This window comes from Salvelinus namaycush, unplaced genomic scaffold (assembly GCF_016432855.1).
Source record: "Salvelinus namaycush isolate Seneca unplaced genomic scaffold, SaNama_1.0 Scaffold10, whole genome shotgun sequence".
Taxonomy (NCBI): domain Eukaryota; kingdom Metazoa; phylum Chordata; class Actinopteri; order Salmoniformes; family Salmonidae; genus Salvelinus; species Salvelinus namaycush.
In genome coordinates this window covers 445543-463388 of record NW_024057675.1, presented here as the reverse complement: position 1 = coordinate 463388, position 17846 = coordinate 445543, and the positions used below count along the sequence as shown (strand labels likewise).

Below are 17846 nucleotides of genomic sequence, written 5' to 3'. Positions count from 1 at the left end.
CCTACCCCTAAACTAGGTGCAAATACTGTACTCAACCCTACCGCTAAACCCTTGCACTAAACTGGGTTCATATCCTGTAACCAACCCTACCCCTAAACTTATTTCAAATACTGTACCCAACCCTACCGCTAAACCCTTGCACTAAACTGGGTTCATATCCTGTAACCAACCCTACCCCTAAACTTATTTCAAATCCTGTACCCAAACCTACCCCTAAACCCTTGCACTAAACTGGGTTCATATCCTGTAACCAACCCTACCCCTAAACTTATTTCAAATCCTGTACCCAAACCTACCCCTAAACCCTTACACTAAAATGGGTTCATATCCTGTAACCGAAAAGAGCTTCTTATGGCCTATGATCCTATGACTGAAAAGAGCTTCTGGACATCAGAACTTGTGATTACTCACCTCAAATTGGAATAAGAGTTCTTCTTCAATGAGTCGGATGGGAGGGATATACTACTACAGACACCCGGCCAGGCCCAGATCCCTGTGATTTGCTGGAAAAGGAAACCGAGGTTTCGCGGAAAGAGATCAGGGTGCCTTGTGAGGATCAGGCGATTAGTGGCTAATCTGCCCTTGCCTTCCAGCCTGCTAGCTAACGTTCAATCACTGGAAAAGAAATGGGACAAACTGAAAGCACGTATATCCTACCAACATGACATAAAAATCTACAAATTCTGATGTTTCACCGAGACGTGGCTGAACGACGACATTAAGAACATACAACTGATGGGTTATACACTCTATCGGCAGGACAGGACAGAACAGCAGCCTCTGGTAAGACACGGGGCGGGGGCCTATATATTTGTAAACAATAGCTGGTGCTCGATATCTAAGGAAGTCTCAAGGTTCTGCTCACCTGAGGTAGAGTATCTTATGATAAGCTGTAGACCACACTATCTACCTAGAGAGTTTTCATCTGTATTTTTTGTAGCTGTCTACATACCACCACAGACCGAGGCTGGCACTAAAACCGCACTCAATGAGCTGTACTCCGCCATAAGCAAACAAGAAAACGCTCATCCAGAGGCGGCGCTCCGAGGGGCCAGGGACTTTAATGCAGGGAAACTTAAATCAGTTTTACCTAATTTCTATCAGCACGTTAAATGTGCAACCAGAGGGAAAATATTCTAGACCACCTATATTCCACACACAGAGACGCGTACAAAGCTCTCCCTCGCCCTCCATTTGGCAAATGTGACCATAACTCTATCCTCCTGATTCCTGCTTACAAGCAAAAGTTAAAGCAGGAAGCACCAGTGACTCGGTCAATAAGAAAGTGGTCAGATGAAGCAGATGCTAAACTACAGGACTGTTTTGCTGGCACAGACTGGAATATATTCCGGGATTCTTCCAATGGCATTGAGCAGTACACTACATCAGTCACTGGCTTTATCAATGAGTGCATCGAGGACGTCGTCCCCACAGTGACTGTACGTACATACCCCAAACAGAAGCCATGGATTACAGGCAACATTCACACTGAGCTAAAGGGAGCAGGACTCTAACTCGGAAGCTTATAAGAAATCCCACTATGCCCTCTGACGAACCATCAAACAGGCAAAGCGTCAATACAGAACTAAGATCGAATCGTACTACACCGTCTCTGATGCTCGTCGGATGTGGCAGGGCTTGCAAACTATTACAGACTACAAAGGGAAGCCGAGAGCTGCCCAGCGACACGAGCCTACCAGACGAGCTAAATAATTTCTATGCTCGCTTCTAGGCAAGTAACACTGAAACATGCATGAGAGCATCAGCTGTTCCGGACGATTGTCTGATCACGCTCTGCTCAGCCGATGTACGACCTTTAAACAGGTCAACATTCACAAGGCCGTTGGGCCAGACAGATTACCAGGATGTGTACTACGAGCATGCGCTGACCAACTGGCAAGTGTCTTCACTGACATTTTCAACCTCTCCCTGTAATACCAACATGTTTCAAGCAGACCACCATAGTCCCTGTGCTCAAGAACACTAAGGTAACCTGCCTAAATGACTACCGACCCATAGCACTCACGTCTGTAGCCATGAAATGCTTTGAAAGGCTGGTCATGGCTCACATCAACACCATTATCGCAGAAACCCTAGACCCACTCCAATTTGCATACCGCACCAACAGATCCACAGATGATGCAATCTCTATTGCACTTCACACTGCCCTTTCCCACCTGGACAAAAGGAACACCTACGTGAGATTGCTATTCATTGACTACAGCTCAGCGTTCAACACCATTGTGCCCTCAAAGCTCATTACTAAGGGACCCTGGGACTAAACACCTCCCTCTGCAACTGGATCCTGGACTTCCTGACGGGCCGCCCCCAGGTGGTAAAGGTAGGTAACAACACATCCACCATGCTGATCCTCAACATGGGGGCCCCTCAGGGGTGCGTGCTCAGTCCCCTCCTGTACTCCCTGTTCACTCATGACTGCACGGCCAGGCACAACTCCAACACCATCATTAAGTTTGCTGATGACACAAAAGTGGTAGGCCTGATCACCGAAAACAATGAGACATCCTATAGGGAGGAGGTCAGAGACCTGACCGTGTGGTGCCAGGACAACAACTTCTCACTCAACGTGATCAAGACAAAGGAGATGATTGTCGACTACAGGAAAAGGAGGACCGAGCACGCCCCCATTCTCATCGACGGGGCTGTAGTGGAGCAGGTTGAGAGCTTCAAGTTCCTTGGCGTCCACATCACCAACAAACTAACATGGTCCAAGCACACCAAGACAGTCGTGAAGTGGGCACGACAAAACCTATTCCCCCTCAGGAGACTGAATAGATTTGGCATGGGTCCTCAGATCCTCAAAAGGTTTTACAGCTGCACCATCAATGGCATCCTGACGGGTTGCACCACTGCCTGGTATGGCAACTGCTCGGCCTCCGACCGCAAGGCACTATAGAGGGTAGTGCGTACGGCCCAGTACATCACTGGGGCCAAGCTTCCTGCCATCCAGGACCTCTATACCAGGCGGTGTCAGAGGAAGGCTCTAAAAATTGTCGAAGACCCCAGCCACCCTAGTCATAGACTGTTCTCTCTGCTATCGCACGGCAAGCGGTACCGGAGCGCCAAGTCTAGGTCCAAGAGGCTTCTAAACAGCTTCTACCCCCAAGCCATAAGCCTCCTGAACAGCTAATCAAATAGCTACCCAGACTATTTGCATTTCTCCCCCCCCCCCTCTTCTTTGCTGCTGTTACTCTCTGTTATTATCTATGCATAGTCACTTTAATAACTCTACCTACATGTACATATTACCTCAATTACCTGCCCCCACACATTGACTCTGTACCAGTACCCCCAGTAAATAGCCCCACATTTGTTATTTACTGCTGCTTTTTAATTATTTGTTATTCTTATCTCTTAAAAGGTATTTCTTAAAGATATTTCTTATCTCTTTAAAAGGTATTTTCTTAAAACTGCATTGTCGTTTAAGGGCTTGTAAGTAAGCACTTCACTTCACAGAAATACCTGTTGTATTTGGCACATGTGACAAAAAACATTTGATTTGTAACCAACCGTACCCCTAAACCGGGTTCATATCCTGTATCCAGCCCTACCCCTAATAAAATGTGATTTGTATCCAACCCTACCCCTAAACCAGGTTCATATCCTGTATCAAACCCTACCCCTAAACCAGGTTCATATCCTGTATCCAACCCTACCCCCTAAACCAGGTTCATATCCTGTACCCAACCCTACCCCTAAACCAGGTTCATATCCTGTATCCAACCCTACCCCCTAAACCAGGTTCATATCCTGTATCCAACCCTACCCCCTAAACCAGGTTCATATCCTGTACCCAACCCTACCCCTAAACCAGGTTCATATCCTGTATCCAACCCTACCCCCAAACCAGGTTCATATCCTGTATCAAACCCTACCCCTAAACCAGGTTCATATCCTGTATCCAACCCTACCCCCTAAACCAGGTTCATATCCTGTATCAAACCCTACCCCTAAACCAGGTTCATATCCTGTACCCAACCCTACCGCTAAACCAGGTTCATATCCTGTATCCAACCCTACCCCCTAAACCAGGTTCATATCCTGTATCCAACCTTATCCCTAAACCAGGTTCATATCCTGTACCCAACCCTAAACCAGGTTCATATCCTGTATCCAACCCTACCCCCTAAACCAGGTTCATATCCTGTACCCAACCCTACCCCTAAACCAGGTTCATATCCTGTATCCAACCCTACCCCCTAAACCAGGTTCATATCCTGTATCCAACCCTACCCCCTAAACCAGGTTCATATCCTGTATCCAATCCTACCCCTAAACCAGGTTCATATCCTGTATCCAATCCTACCCCCTCTTTATTTGTATTTTCTTCTTTGCATCTTTTAAACCAAATAGTTTGTTTTCATGAAGTCAAGCCAAAGACAACAAGAAACCGTGAACTACAATGCCCCTCACCCTTGTCCAACCCCAAACCTGATCTGGAAACAGAGAAGACGGAACAAAGCCCTGAGCTGTACCTACAAGACCTGATCCAGAAAGAGAGAAGACGGAACAAAGTCCTGAGCTGTACCTACAAGACCTGATCCAGAAACAGAGAAGAGGGAACGAAGTCCTGAGCTGTACCTACAAGACCTGATCCAGAAACAGAGAAGAGGGATAGAAGAGATAACGAAGTCCTGAGCTGTCCCTACAAGACCTGATCCAGAAACAGAGAAGAGGGAACGAAGTCCTGAGCTGTACCTACAAGACCTGATCCAGAAACAGAGAAGAGGGATAGAAGAGATAACGAAGTCCTGAGCTGTCCCTACAAGACCTGACCCAGAAACAGAGAAGAGGGAACGAAGTCCTGAGCTGTCCCTACAAGACCTGATCCAGAAACAGAGAAGAGGGATAGAAGAGATAACGAAGTCCTGAGCTGTCCCTACAAGACCTGATCCAGAAACAAAGAAGAGGGATAGAAGAGGGAACGAGGTCCTGAGCTGTCCCTACAAGACCTGATCCAGAAACAGAGAAGAGGGATAGAAGAGGGAACGAAGTCCTGAGCTGTCCCTACAAGACCTGATCCAGAAACAGAGAAGAGGGAACGAGGTCCTGAGCTGTCCCTACAAGACCTGATCCAGAAACAGAGAAGAGGGACCGAAGTCCTCAGCTGTCCCTACAAGTCCCAAAGTTCTTTGTCTCTCTCAGGAAAATGGAATATTAAAAATACCTTTTGGAGAAATATAAAAAAAATACACACAAAGACTGAATGGGGGCTTTAATGCCACATTCTCTAAGATAAATATCCATCACATATGTAAACAACAGATCACGCTTAACAACATATCACTCGATTAACAACATATAACACTTGATTAAAACCCCCCACAAAAAACAGTGTCAGAGTAAAAAAAAAAAGACTATTTAATCACAGTGTGTACATAATCTACATAAAAACAGACACACTCCATATTCAATTCATATCTTGGGATTTTAAAACATAAAACATACAAATGTATTTTTGAGTAGGTTTTCTCCAATTTGATTTCATATGGAAATAAGGGCATAAACAAAACCACAAAGCACCAATTTTCAGTAAAAGATGAGACAAGTGTGGGAGCAATGTGTGTGTTACGTCATGAATTGTAAGTATGTGAAATATCGCTCTCCACACTGGGAGCATAGGTAAGGCTTCTCCGCTGAGAGGGTAACCTCGGTCTTTCAGGTGCCTAAACTGGGTAAATATCTTTCTACACTGAGAGCATTCATAACATTTCTCTCTCGTGTGGATTCTTTCATGTGATTTCAGTTGCCTTAACCAGGTAAATGTCATTTCACACTGGGAGCAGTGGAAAGGCTTTTCTCGTGTGTCTTTGCTCATGAATCTTCAGGAAGCCTGATGAGGTACTATTTCCACACAGATCAGTGATGTGGCTTTTCTCCTGTGTGTCCACTCATGTGATTTCAGGTTACTTAAGCGGTTAAAACGCCTTCCACACTGGGAACATTGGTAGGGCTTCTCTCCGGTGTGTGTTCTCTCATGCTCTTTCAGTTGCCTTAATGTGCTGAAATTCTTTTCACATTGGAAACAGTGGTAAGGCTTTTCCCCTGTGTGTACTCTTTCATGTTCCTTCAGGTTACTTAGCCGCTTAAAAGTATTACCACATAGAGGGCATTTATGAGGCTTATCTCCTGTGTGTATTATCTCATGTGATTTCAGGCAACTTAACCGTTTACATCTCTTTCCACACTGGGAGCATTGGTAAGGCTTTTCTCCTGTGTGTATTCTATTATGTATTTTCAGGCTCCCTAGCTGGGTAAAACTCTTTCCACACTGGGAACATTGGTAGGGCTTCTCTCCGGTGTGTGTTCTCTCATGCGCTTTCAGTTGCCTTGACCAGCTAAAACTCTCTTCACAATGGATACAGTGGTAAGGCTTTTCCCCTGTGTGTACTCTCTTATGGTCCTTCAGGTTACTTAACCGCTTAAAAGTATTACCACATTGAGGGCATTTGTGAGGCTTATCTCCTGTGTGTATTATCTCATGTGATTTCAGGCAACTTAACTGTGAAAATCTCTTTACACACTGGGAGCATTGGTAAGGCTTCTCTCCTGTGTGTATTCTATTATGTATTTTCATGCTCTCTAACAGGGCAAAACTCTTTCCACATTGGGAACATTGGTAGGGCCTCTCTCCAGTGTGTATTCTTCCATGCACCTTCAGTGTCCGTAATTGGGTAAAACTTTTTCCACACTGGGAGCAGTGGTGTCGTCTTGCTGGTTCAGACGTCTCTGGTTCCTCTGAGTCTGGTCTCTCTCCTGGCAAAGACAGAGTGTTTATTTTAACAGAGAGATCAGGATTGTATTCACTAGAAACTAAACGGAAGCAAACAGGCCGAGATGGAAAGGGACGACTAGCGGAACTTGTCCAATAAGAAATGCTCGTTTCTGCTTTCCATTGCAAAACATTTTGCTACAGTGTGCACAAATGAATACGGCCCTGAATGAAACCTCCACATGATAAAACTGTATTCCTGTGAGGTTGAATATCAGATCCCTCAATAACCTGAGGCCAAGTTAATCACTAGGACAAATACAAGCAGTACAACAGCTGGAAACCAAGTCTCATCTAGAAAAGTAAGCCCCCTTCCTCCCCCCACACTCGTTGTAGCTTTAAAGGAGGACTGAGCGCAGCGATTCCACATGTGTTTTCTGGTGCTCATTATAAAAAAATTTGATTTGGGTCTTGGGGATGTGGTTGGGGGTGTGGTTTCAATGTGGGAGTGTTATGTTGCAAATCATACCCTGGCAGTTACTGTTGTTTGTTGCTCCAAATTCACCATAGCAACAAGATAGCCACGACCACTTCCTCAAAATAGGCTAGTCAGAATGAATCTAAGATAGATCAAGAAATCTGTCATTCATTTTGATGTTTTTGCTAAGGTCTTCGTCACGTAATTTTACATCCAGCCAAGGTGTTTGGTGCAGTATTTCTCATGTTAAAAAATGTACATGGAAAACTAGTCAGTGCAGTGCATACAGTAAGTATGCGGACTGATTTCTGAGAACACGTTTATAACATCACCAGCAAGCTGTCAAACTACTGTTAATAGAGCACAAGCTGCTACACGCTGTTTATCAGTGCCTTGCTAGCTAGCTAAATTCGCTGTTTATCAGTGCCTTGCTAGCTAGCTAAATTCACTGTTTATCAGTGCCTTGCTAGCTAGCTAAATTCACTGTTTATCAGTGCCTTGCTAGCTAGCTAAATTCACTGTTTATCAGTGCCTTGCTAGCTAGCTAAATTCGCTGTTTATCAGTGCCTTTCTAGCTAGCTAAATTCGCTGTTTATCAGTGCCTTTCTAGCTAGCTAAATTCGCTGTTTATCAGTGCCTTGCTAACTAGCTAAATTCGCTGTTTATCAGTGCCTTGCTAGCTAGCTAAATTCGCTGTTTATCAGTGCCTTGCTAGCTAGCTAAATTCGCTGTTTATCAGTGCCTTGCTAGCTAGCTAAATTCGCTGTTTATCAGTGCCTTGCTAGCTAGCTAAATTCGCTGTTTATCAGTGCCTTGCTAGCTAGCTAAATTCGCTGTTTATCAGTGCCTTGCTAGCTAGCTAAATTTGCTGTTTATCAGTGCCTTGCTAGCTAGCTAAATTCCAATGTTGTTTGTAAATGAAGCTAGAAAGTAGGTAGACACATTGAGCAGCCATGCCACAATCAGCTTATCAAGTCACTGGCGTCAGACCCATTTAGTTATTTACAACTTTCTCACTATATCTATTACCAGAGTGAGAGTCTGTCTGGCAGTGTTTCATTGTGAACAATTTTACAAAACAGGCAGCCGGATACAAAATGGTCACGAATAGGTTTAGAATTTTGGAATATTGACAAGTGGCAGTTGTGAGCGATTCTATGTTGCCCCTCTGAGTTTACTGTGTTGTCTGTCATCACCTTAAAACCAAGCGTTTGTACTATTTTCAGTTGCACTCTCTCTGTTTCTCTCTGATACATATTTCCACCCACAACTTACTTATTTTCACCAGGTCATGCTTTTTTAGCCATGGCTAAATCATTGAAACCAAGCCCAAACTCTTAACCAATACTCTTCCTCTTTAGGATGGTCTATTTAAAAAGGACCCTTCCCTTTGCTTTTGAATGGCACTGGAGGTGGAGAAATAGCCATAAGCGCTCACTCCAAAACAGTCGCAGACTCGAGGTAATAAATATAATTGCCGCCAGCCAAATTGAACGTTATACATGTATTTTTTTTTTAAACATAGCAAAATAATGCTTTCATTAATTCATGGACATACCTGTCACTGTTAATGCATTCAACCTGTCAGTCTATAGGTACACGTGCATCATTTAGCGGAATGAAATTACAGTGTGTGTATTTTCTTTAGTCACCAAGTATCTCATCACACAGCATACAGAGCCTATGAACGGAATGTCACCTGTCAGACAGCACCAAGTATCTCATCACACAGCATACAGAGCCTATGAACGGAATATCATCTGTCAGACAGCACCAAGTATCTTATCACACACAGCCTACAGAGCCTATGAACGGAATGTCACCTGTCAGACAGCACCAAGTATCTCATCACACAGCCTACAGAGCCTATGAACGGAATGTCACCTGTCAGACAGCACCAAGTATCTTATCACACACAGCATACAGCATACAGAGCCTATGAACGGAATATCACCTGTCAGACAGCACCAAGTACCTCATCACACAGCATACAGAGCCTATGAACGGAATATCACCTGTCAGACAGCACCAAGTACCTCATCACACAGCATACAGAGCCTATGAACGGAATATCACCTGTCAGACAGCACCAAGTACCTCATCACACAGCATACAGAGCCTATGAACGGAATATCACCTGTCAGACAGCACCAAGTATCTCATCACACAGCATACAGAGCCTATGAACGGAATATCACCTGTCAGACAGCACCAAGTATCTCATCATACAGAGCCTATGAACGGAATATCACCTGTCAGACAGCACCAAGTATCTTATCACACAGCATACAGAGCCTATGAACGGAATATCACCTGTCAGACAGCACCAAGTATCTTATCACACACAGCCTACAGAGCCTATGAACGGAATGTCACCTGTCAGACAGCACCAAGTATCTTATCACACACAGCATACAGCATACAGAGCCTATGAACGGAATATCACCTGTCAGACAGCACCAAGTATCTCATCACACAGCATACAGAGCCTATGAACGGAATATCACCTGTCAGACAGCACCAAGTATCTTATCACACACAGCCTACAGAGCCTATGAACGGAATATCACCTGTCAGACAGCACCAAGTATCTCATCACACACAGCCTACAGAGCCTATGAACGGAATATCACCTGTCAGACAGCACCAAGTATTTCATCACACACAGCCTACAGAGCCTATGAACGGAATATCACCTGTCAGACAGCACCAAGTATCTTATCACACACAGCCTACAGAGCCTATGAACGGAATATCACCTGTCAGACAGCACCAAGTATCTCATCACACACAGCCTACAGAGCCTATGAACGGAATATCACCTGTCAGACAGCACCAGAGCTGCCCCTGAGAGCCTGCTTCAGCTCTTTAAACAGCTTGTTGCTGCTGGAGTGAACCATCTGCTTTAATAAGCCCAGACACTGCCAGCTTGTTGCTGCTGGAGTGAACCATCTGGTTTAATAAGCCCAGACACTGCCAGCTTGTTGCTGCTGGAGTGAACCATCCGCTTTAATAAGCCCAGACACTGCCAGCTTGTTGCTGCTGGAGTGAACCATCCGCTTTAATAAGCCCAGACACTGCCAGCTTGTTGCTGCTGGAGTGAACCATCTGATTTAATAAGCCCAGACACTGCCAGCTTGTTGCTGCTGGAGTGAACCATCTGATTTAATAAGCCCAGACACTGCCAGCTTGTTGCTGCTGGAGTGAACCATCCGCTTTAATAAGCCCAGACACTGCCAGCTTGTTGCTGCTGGAGTGAACCATCTGATTTAATAAGCCCAGACACTGCCAGCTTGTTGCTGCTGGAGTGAACCATCTGATTTAATAAGCCCAGACACTGCCAGCTTGTTGCTGCTGGAGTGAACCATCCGCTTTAATAAGCCCAGACACTGCCAGCTTGTTGCTGCTGGAGTGAACCATCTGATTTAATAAGCCCAGACACTGCCAGCTTGTTGCTGCTGGAGTGAACCATCTGATTTAATAAGCCCAGACACTGCGCAACAATTCTAAATGCAATCACATGTAAAAAAATATATATATATTAAAAAAAAAGAAGAAAAAAAAAGATCTACAATTTGTATTTCTCAACTGGTAATTGAAGTGCACCTCCCATTCGCCATTTAACTGCATAACCAACGGTAGGCAGACTTGCAATGTGAGCTGGAGGCAGTATGCATTTTGAAAACATATACCTAATTGTTTGAAACCCAAACTTTTTACTTCATATTATGAAGGCGGTCTTACTTTGCTTCAAAGTAGCTGAGCCAAAATCCGACAATAGATACGTGGGGTCAATTAGGCCTATTTTATTGGTTCTCATTGGTCAGCATTTGTCTCCTGTTCTACTGTCTTTCGTTGTCCAGAAGCCAAAGGCACCATCCTAGTCATATTAGCAACCCGTGCATCTTTAGATTTCCCTCTCTTTCTAAAATCCTGACGGAGATGAAAAAATATATCTGTCACATTTAGAACCGCTAGCATCAGGTGAGCTGTTTAAAATGGTGTTTTCCCACAAATTGCATTTTAGCAAATGTTTGAAAATAACCTTTTATTGGCTGCTTCATTACAGGAGTTGCATGTTCTGTTAATTTGTATTTGCATAATCCTAATCTAAATATGATTTCTGTCATTCTGAGCATCGTGGGTGGACGCTCTAATTGGTTACACCACCCAATGCATATGGGTCCGAAAAATTTCTCAAATGACCAGTAAGTTAAAAATATTCACGGTCACGTTGTCCGGCGCCACATTTTCCTAACTGAAACAATGCCACGTTCACAATTATCCTTAAGGTATATATATATTTTAGAATTCAGGGTTCATTTTAAAAGTTTAAGTCGGAAATTACATGTATTTTGGCCATTACAGAGTAGGAGGGAAAGTCTCAAAAAAGGCTTTTCAGTCAATCATATTTCATGTCTATTTGAAAGAGCTCTCAGAGCTTGTTTCTCCACTCACAGCTGTCCCCCAGTGTTAGTTATAACATGGATAGCCATTTCGAAGGAAAGGCTTGGCTGAACACAAAAACTATACATTTTTTAAGATTGTGATCTCCATTATTAATTCAGAGAGGAAAACAACCGTTATGGACGTTACACCCTTCGTTATGGACGTTACACCCTTCGTTATGGACGTTACACCCTTCGTTATGGACGTTACACCCTTCGTTATGGACGTTACACCCTTCGTTATGGACGTTACACCCTTCGTTATGGACTTTACACCTGTCATGACGTTACACCTGTCATGACGTTGCCCTCTTTGGGTACAGCAAGCACCACCCCCCCTCTCTCTATACTCCCTACACCAGGCTCTGTTAGGCAGGTCATAAATTCCTGGAGGAGATTCTCTCCTCATGGCCAGAGTATAGAGAGAGAGTGAGTTTTCATAGAGAGAACAAATGAATTTCTTCCACCTCACAGAATTCGAGAACTGAACAATATTCCCGTTCTGGAGAATGTATAAAAGGTTGTGAGGTGGCTAGCTACGAACTGGTCCGTTTGGTACAATTTTGTGAAACTCATGAGAGACAATACAGCCACATTACCATAACCCTGTTTATACAAGAGTCTCAGTTGTGAGGCTTGCATCTAATTGTGGTATAAAATTAATGAGTAAAGATGAAACTATTTGTGAAATTATGTGATGCTATGTAATGATGTTGATGTGAGAGAATTGTATTTCTGTTTAAAGTCTCACTAAGTCATTGGCACGCCCCCAGGAGCACAGACATGACCTGGTGTCATGGGACAGCCCTTTTCTATGTTCTGAATAAAAAACCCACCGTGGGAATTTATCTTGAGACCAGCTTACCTCGATAACCACGAGAGGGCTAAGGTTTCAGACCAGTACCTCATCACAGAGGGCTACGGTTTGAGTAGAGACCATGCATTTCTCTAGCTGAATTCTTAACCATACCACATTGTTAAACTCTTAGACTATCGAACCGGCAGAATAAGAACAAATCTTTGATACTAATTACTGGTCTGCAGATAGGAATTCGGTATCATTGAACGCAAAGACCGACAACCGCCGAAACATCTACCCTATAACAACATTGCTGAATGTTACTCTGAACTATCCATTCTAACCACGGCAGAGAGAGAGAGGGCGGACAAACTCTCCAACAGAAACAAACTTTCCAACAAAGATCAGGACGACACACTGAGCGTAAATATATATATTGATTGCAATTATTCCCGAATGGTTGAGCGTTCATGTGCAAAGGATTAGTATTTCAATTGTTATAATTATCAACTTTGTAGTGTCTTCTCAGTCGACACCCATTTCCCTTTTGTCCACCAAGCCGCGATACCGGTTTAGCCCACTAGGGCACATCCACTATCATTTCCTTGTAACTATAATCTACTGTTTGTTTATGCATTTCTGTGATTTATTTAGTTAGTAATTAAATGATTTAAGACAATTGATGTATGGGTGACTCATAGTGAAGACAGGGTTCGTGCAGATAACCAACAATTTACTACGTTCAGAATGAGACTAACGTGAGGTAAAGAATAATTCATTAATAAGAAGACTAATTAATCAGATATTAAAATATCTGAAAGTTATATTAGGAAAATTATAACTTTGTAATCTGAATATTTTCCTTGGTGCCCCGACTTCCTAGTTAATTACAGTTACATGATTAAGTAGTTTAATCATGTAATAATAATTACAGAGAATCTTTTATAAAGATTCATCTTCAGTTTAATGATGCCAAAAACACAACACACCCTCCGTTGTGGACGCTACGCCCTCCGTTGTGGACGCTACGCCCTCCGTTGTGGACGCTACGCCCTCCGTTGTGGACGCTACGCCCTCCGTTGTGGACGCTACGCCCTCCGTTGTGGACGCTACGCCCTCCGTTGTGGACGCTACGCCCTCCGTTGTGGACGCTACGCCCTCCGTTATGGACGCTACACCCTCCGTTGTGGACGCTACACCCTCCGTTATGGACGCTACGCCCTCCGTTATGGACGCTACGCCCTCCGTTGTGGACGCTACGCCCTCCGTTATGGACGCTACGCCCTCCGTTATGGACGCTACGCCCTCCGTTATGGACGCTACTCCCTCCGTTGTGGACGCTACACCCTCCGTTGTGGACGCTACACCCTCCGTTATGGACGCTACGCCCTCCGTTATGGACGCTACGCCCTCCGTTGTGGACGCTACGCCCTCCGTTGTGGACGCTACGCCCTCCGTTATGGACGCTACGCCCTCCGTTATGGACGCTACTCCCTCCGTTGTGGACGCTACACCCTCCGTTGTGGACGCTACACCCTCCGTTATGGACGTTACGCCCTCCGTTATGGACGCTACGCCCTCCGTTATGGACGCTACGCCCTCCGTTATGGACGCTACGCCCTCCGTTATGGACGCTACGCCCTCCGTTATGGACGCTACGCCCTCCGTTATGGACGCTACGCCCTCCGTTATGGACGCTACGCCCTCCGTTGTGGACATTACGCCCTTCGTTATGGATGTTACAGATGGACAGACATTCAGATCTTAAATATTTCTTGATTAAAATCTATCATAACACATGTGTTTACATTTGGAATGTTCAGTAGTAGTACCTTAGGTTTGCATAATTATAGGTAGGGCTGGGCTATATGGCCTAAAAATCACATTAAAAAAACATTTAATTTATGGGTGTTTTATTATATCCAGTCACTGGCCAGTTTATTAGGTACACCACCTTGTTCACAAAAATGGATCGCTCCTACAGACAGTGAGTCACGTGGCCGTGGCTTGCTATATAAAGCAGGCAGACCGGCATCAATGAATTCAGTTATTGTTCGATTGAACGTTAGGATGGGAAAACGAGTGACCTAAGAGACTTTGAGCGAGGTATGGTCATCAGTGCCAGGCGGGCCGGATCCAGTGTCTCAGAAACAGCCCGGATCCAGTGTCTCAGAAACAGCCGCCCTCCTGGGTTTTTCACGCATGACAGCATCTAGGGTTTACAATAGAATGGTGTGACAAACAAAATCCAGTCAGCGGCAGTCCTTTGTGGGCGAAAAGAGCTCGTTGATGATGTCAAAGGGTGGCAGGTAGCCTCGTGGTTAGAGCGTTGGACTAGTAACCCAGGTGTAAGAGGGCGGCAGGTAGCCAAGTGGTTAGAGCGTTGGACTAGTAACCCAGGTGTTAGTGGGCGGCAGGTAGCCTCGTGGTTAGAGCGTTGGACTAGTAACCCAGGTGTTAGTGGGCGGCAGGTAGCCTAGTGGTTAGAGCCTTGGACTAGTAACAGAAAGGTTGCAAGATCGAATCCCCGAGATGATAAGGTAAAAATCTGTCATTCTGCACCTGAACAAGTCAGTTAACCTACTGTTCTCCGGTAGACCGTCATTGTAAATAAGAGTTTGTTGCTAACTGACTTGCCTCGTTGATGAGGTCAAAGGAGAATGGCAAGAATCGTGCAAGCTAATAGGCGGGCGACAAAGAACGGCATCTCAGAATGCACAACTGGTCGATCCTTGTCATGGATAGACTATTGCAGCAGACAACCACACTGGGTTCCATTCCCATCAGCTAAGAACAAGAAGAAGCGGCTAGCATAGACCCATAGACCTCCAGTCATTTTGCTATAGGTATCTGCTAGCATAGACCCATAGACTTCCAGTCATTGTGCTATAGGTATCTGCTAGCATAGACCCATAGACTTCCAGTCATTGTGCTATAGGTATCTGCTAGCATAGACCCATAGACTTCCAGTCATTGTGCTATAGGTATCGGCTAGCATAGACCCATAGACTTCCAGTCATTTTATTCCTGCTGGTTAGCAACTTCCTTCAAACTACTCGCAGAGACATACAGATTATAGCCACGAGTTCATTTGACTCTGGGAAAGTAGATAAAGGGCCTCATTGCCAAAATCACGAAGTATCCCTTTAAGAATAATTATTTATGTGGTTTCATTTTGAAATTAACTTAATTTGTGCATTTCTCAAGTTGACCTTCCCACATAATCGACCAGACTTTTGCTAATATGTTAATTCTCCTCAAAAAGATTGTCGATTTCATGTAACATAAAGCTTCTATTTGTTTTATTTCTCCAACATGCCAATATTTAGAATTTCGATTTCCTGGGTATACTCTGCCCAAGGGGTATTACAGACAAACATCAAACATTGAATTTATATTTTGTCTGTGATTTTGCGTGCAAATGTAATGTCCATAACGCTGGAATCACCCATAACTTCAGGAGAATGACCCTTTAAAATAACATCAGTTCAACAGAAATACATATTCAGGGGCATCAGTTCAACAACTCCAGAGTTTGTGCCCCTTTTTTTAAGACAGTACTCACTGGTGTTAATCAGATCTCCATTTTGCTCTTCTTCCTCCTCCAATGTGACAGTGATCTCCCCCTCCTCCTTCACTCCAAAAACGTCTTCCTCCTCTTTCACCGTGACAGTCGTCTCTTCTTTCACTGTAAAAACGGCACCCTCTTGTTTATCTTCCCCCTCCTCTTTCACTGTAACAGCCTCATCATTTACTTCTTGTTTAACTGTGACAGCCTCCTCCTCCCTCTCCTCTTTCACGAGAGCGTTCCTCTCCGTCCAGCAGTCCTCCTCTTCAGCAGAGGGGTGGTAGCTTTTTGAAGTCATTGTCGGGGATGTTAGCTAGTTAGCATTAGCGACTAACCTATAGCTACTGCTACCTTAACCAGACAGCTAGCTGACTAACACCAACGTAAATGTGCTATTAAAAGGGGTAACTAGTAGATACGACAGACGTGTGTTTAAAACAGTGGCAATTAATCACCGAAAGCGTATAAAGAGCTCACATCTTCCTGCTACGTCGGCTAGCAAGGCTACCGAGGTCGCTGCTGTGGTTGTTGAAGAAACTTCCCGTCCATTAGATTATACGTCACAATGGCAGCATTGCCTGAAATACGTCATTCGCCATCTGCTGACTAGAATGGGTAACGCAGTTTAGGAAAATACGATGCATTTTATTTTCAGACTAAAAGTTTACTTCCCATTTATTTCATTAAAGAGTAATGTTAAACAAGAATTTGTTCTTAACTGACTTGCATAGTTAAATAAAAAATAAAACAATAATATACATTTTGGAACTCAAACAAACAGATAATATCACAATAAGAAGAGATATCTATACTGCTCCTTCATGGTGTAACAATACATCATGTAGATGTATATAATGAACAGACTAGGTCTATACTGCTCCTACATGGTGTAACAATACATCATGTAGATGTATATAATGAACAGACTAGGTCTATACTGCTCCTACATGGTGTAACAAAACATCATGTAGATGTATATAATGAACAGACTAGGTCTATGCTGCTCCTACATGGTGTAACAATACATCATGTAGATGTATATAATGAACAGACTAGGTCTATAGTGCTCCTGCATGGTGTAACAATACATCATGTAGATGTATATAATGAACATACTAGGTCTATGCTGCTCCTACATGGTGTAACAATACATCATGTAGATGTATATAATGAACAGACTAGGTCTATAGTGCTCCTACATGGTGTAACAATACATCATGTAGATGTATATAATGAACAAACTATAGTTTTGGCAAGTCGGTTAGGACATCTACTTTGTGCATGACACAAGTAATTTTTTCAACAATTGTTCATAGACAGATTTTTTCACTTATAATTCACTGTATCACAATTCCAGTGGGTCAGAAGTTTGCATACACTGAGTTGACTGTGCCTTTAAACAGCTTGGAAAATTCCAGAAAATGATGTCATGGCTTTAGAAGCTTCTGATAGGCTAATTGACATAATTTGAGTAAATTGGAGGTCTACCTGTGGATGTATTTCAAGGCCTACCTTCAAACTCAGTGCCTCTTTGCTTGACATCATGGGAAAATTTGAAAAAAAATTGTAGACCTCCACAAGTCTGGTTCATCCTTGGGAGCAATTTCCAAACGCCTGAAGGTACCACGTTCATCTGTACAAACAACAGTATGCAAGTATAAACACCATGGGACCACGCAGCCATCATATCACTCAGGAAGGAGATCAGTTCTGTCTTCTAGAGATTAATGTACTTTGGTGTGAAAAGTGCAAATCAATCCCAGAACAACAGCAAAGGACCTTGTGAAGATGCTGGAGGAAACGGGTACAAAAGTATCTAT

The 17846-nt window shown here is 43.8% G+C and overlaps 1 protein-coding gene across 1 annotated transcript; it reads right to left on the bottom strand.

The window, feature by feature from the left end:
• Positions 1–5221: 5221 nt before the first annotated feature.
• On the bottom strand, positions 5222–16051 carry LOC120035236 (zinc finger protein 239-like). Its single transcript, XM_038982026.1, has 2 exons — positions 16024–16051; positions 5222–6777 (listed from the first exon to the last, which is right to left on the bottom strand). Exon 2 carries the CDS (start codon positions 6596–6598, stop codon positions 5846–5848), a length of 753 nt encoding a protein of 250 aa, XP_038837954.1. The 5' UTR covers positions 6599–6777; positions 16024–16051; the 3' UTR covers positions 5222–5845.
• Between the last annotated feature and the right edge of the window lie 1795 nt (positions 16052–17846).